Source organism: Arachis ipaensis, chromosome B08 (genome assembly GCF_000816755.2).
Source record: "Arachis ipaensis cultivar K30076 chromosome B08, Araip1.1, whole genome shotgun sequence".
NCBI classification, from domain to species: domain Eukaryota; kingdom Viridiplantae; phylum Streptophyta; class Magnoliopsida; order Fabales; family Fabaceae; genus Arachis; species Arachis ipaensis.
In genome coordinates, this window is record NC_029792.2 from 6,402,738 (window position 1) to 6,404,641 (window position 1,904).

The following is a 1,904-nucleotide window of genomic DNA, read 5'->3' on the forward strand; positions in this document are numbered from 1 at the left end:
AATGGTATGTATTAAATTTTTAAAATGATAGACATATATTATAAGATAGAAGAAGTATAATGTTATTTATATATATATCATGCAGTAAATGGGGACTATAGGAAGAGAGACACAAAACACTATTTAGAGTAGGTGCATGAAAACATACACAAATTTATGTCTGTATATATAATGTTTACCATTAATGATACATTTTAATATATGGGATTTGAGGAATCATATATAGTTCAAATAAACCCAGAGCACAAAGCTCCAAGGAAGAAACACCCTTCAACAATAAAAGATGTATAAAGAAAAACATGGTGGTTAAAAGACTGTTCCACTGGGTAACGAACAACATATACCCAAAAAGGGTCAAACAGTAACAATTTCAAAAATGAAAAGCACTATTCATGTGGTCCTCATCAGCTTCAAAAGAATAAAATATATAGTAGTAAATAATAAGATTCCATCATCATCAATAATTGCAATCATAGATGATAAGAGAAATACATAGATAGATACTTAGATAGATAGATTATTATTACTAGTAATCAAAATGAGATGGATCTGTTGTAATAATAATAAGTGTAGTACAGTGTAATGTTGACTTAATAAAGTGCTCTCCAGATAACAACAATTAATGCTATAACAAGAATAGCAATAATAATAATAATCATTTCATAACAACTATAACATATAATAGGGCAATACAAATATACTATTAAACGTGAGAGGATGAGGTTAATGTTCAGGAAAGTTTATCCCATCCAGTTGTGTATGATTGGGATATCTGATCAACCCTCTCATATTTTTTCACAGATTTAGGTCAAGCATAGAAAAAACCAGCTGATACTCATAGGCTTCCATTTATATCAGTAGAATCCATTAGACTTTTGAGTCCCTTCCCCTTGGTCCAACTTTGCTTGTTTGTTTCCATCCAGCTTTAATCCAAAGTGAATGTGAGGGAAATGAGCCCACTGCATTATTCAAATATTTAATATAATTAATAATAATTTATAAGATCAGACAACAATCAAAAGAGAGAATTAAACTATATAACATACAGCAAAATAATTGATTAACCTTCATGATACTTTCAAGGGTAAATTTCACTCAGCTGTAGGACCGAAGTTAGCTAGGGGTCATTTTATATATAAATCTAACTCATCAACATTATGAAAAATAATCATTAAAAATTTAAACACCTATTTCATTTACACTCATATAGTCTTTTTTTTTTTTTAATTTTAGTGTAATGATCACTCTAATATATAAAATCATGTTTTTTATTATTAGTAAATTGTATTAAGTGTCAACGAAAAGTTATTTTTAAATATACTAATAACACAAATAATAATAATAATAACACAAATAATAATAATGAGAATTACTATTATTATTTTCAATGATCAATTCTTGTAATATTTTTAAGTTTCACGCCTTAACCTATATGTGGTTTTAGATATGTGATGTACTACAAATTAATATCATGCATAACATTTTGCACTGCCTATATATAGAAGCAATTTGACTAAAGAAAAGCATAATTAAAATGGAGGTTATGCATAAATATGACTAGGGCCCCTAGCTTTGTTGCATATATGATTGGGAAGTTTGGGCTAATATCATCATGAACAATTGAATTGAAGATGCATGCATGTACATAATGATCAAAATTACGAATTTTGCTGATATAAATTACACGTCATAGGTAGAGCACGTGAAAAATTAGAAAAGGGATAGTACATCTTTTATCTATTGATACAAGTTTTAACCGAATCATATCTAAGGTATATATACCCTGATGTTTTAGCCAGAAATCACTTATGAGTAGCAGTTTCATACAGCATCCATATATAGGGCAAAAGGATAAAAAATAGAAGTATTATATTTATTATTTATAGTAAAAACCTCTTTTCAAC

The 1,904-nt window shown here is 28.0% G+C and overlaps 1 protein-coding gene across 1 annotated transcript in view; it reads right to left on the reverse strand.

Moving 5' to 3' along the window:
- LOC107613653 (putative axial regulator YABBY 2) overlaps positions 505 to 1,904 on the reverse strand; it is a gene marked incomplete at its 5' end in the record, with an annotated part of 8,854 nt that continues 7,454 nt past the window's right edge. The window contains 1 exon segment of the mRNA XM_016315747.1: positions 505 to 959. Coding sequence (XP_016171233.1) covers positions 855 to 959 — 105 coding nt within the window. The 3' untranslated portion in view covers positions 505 to 854.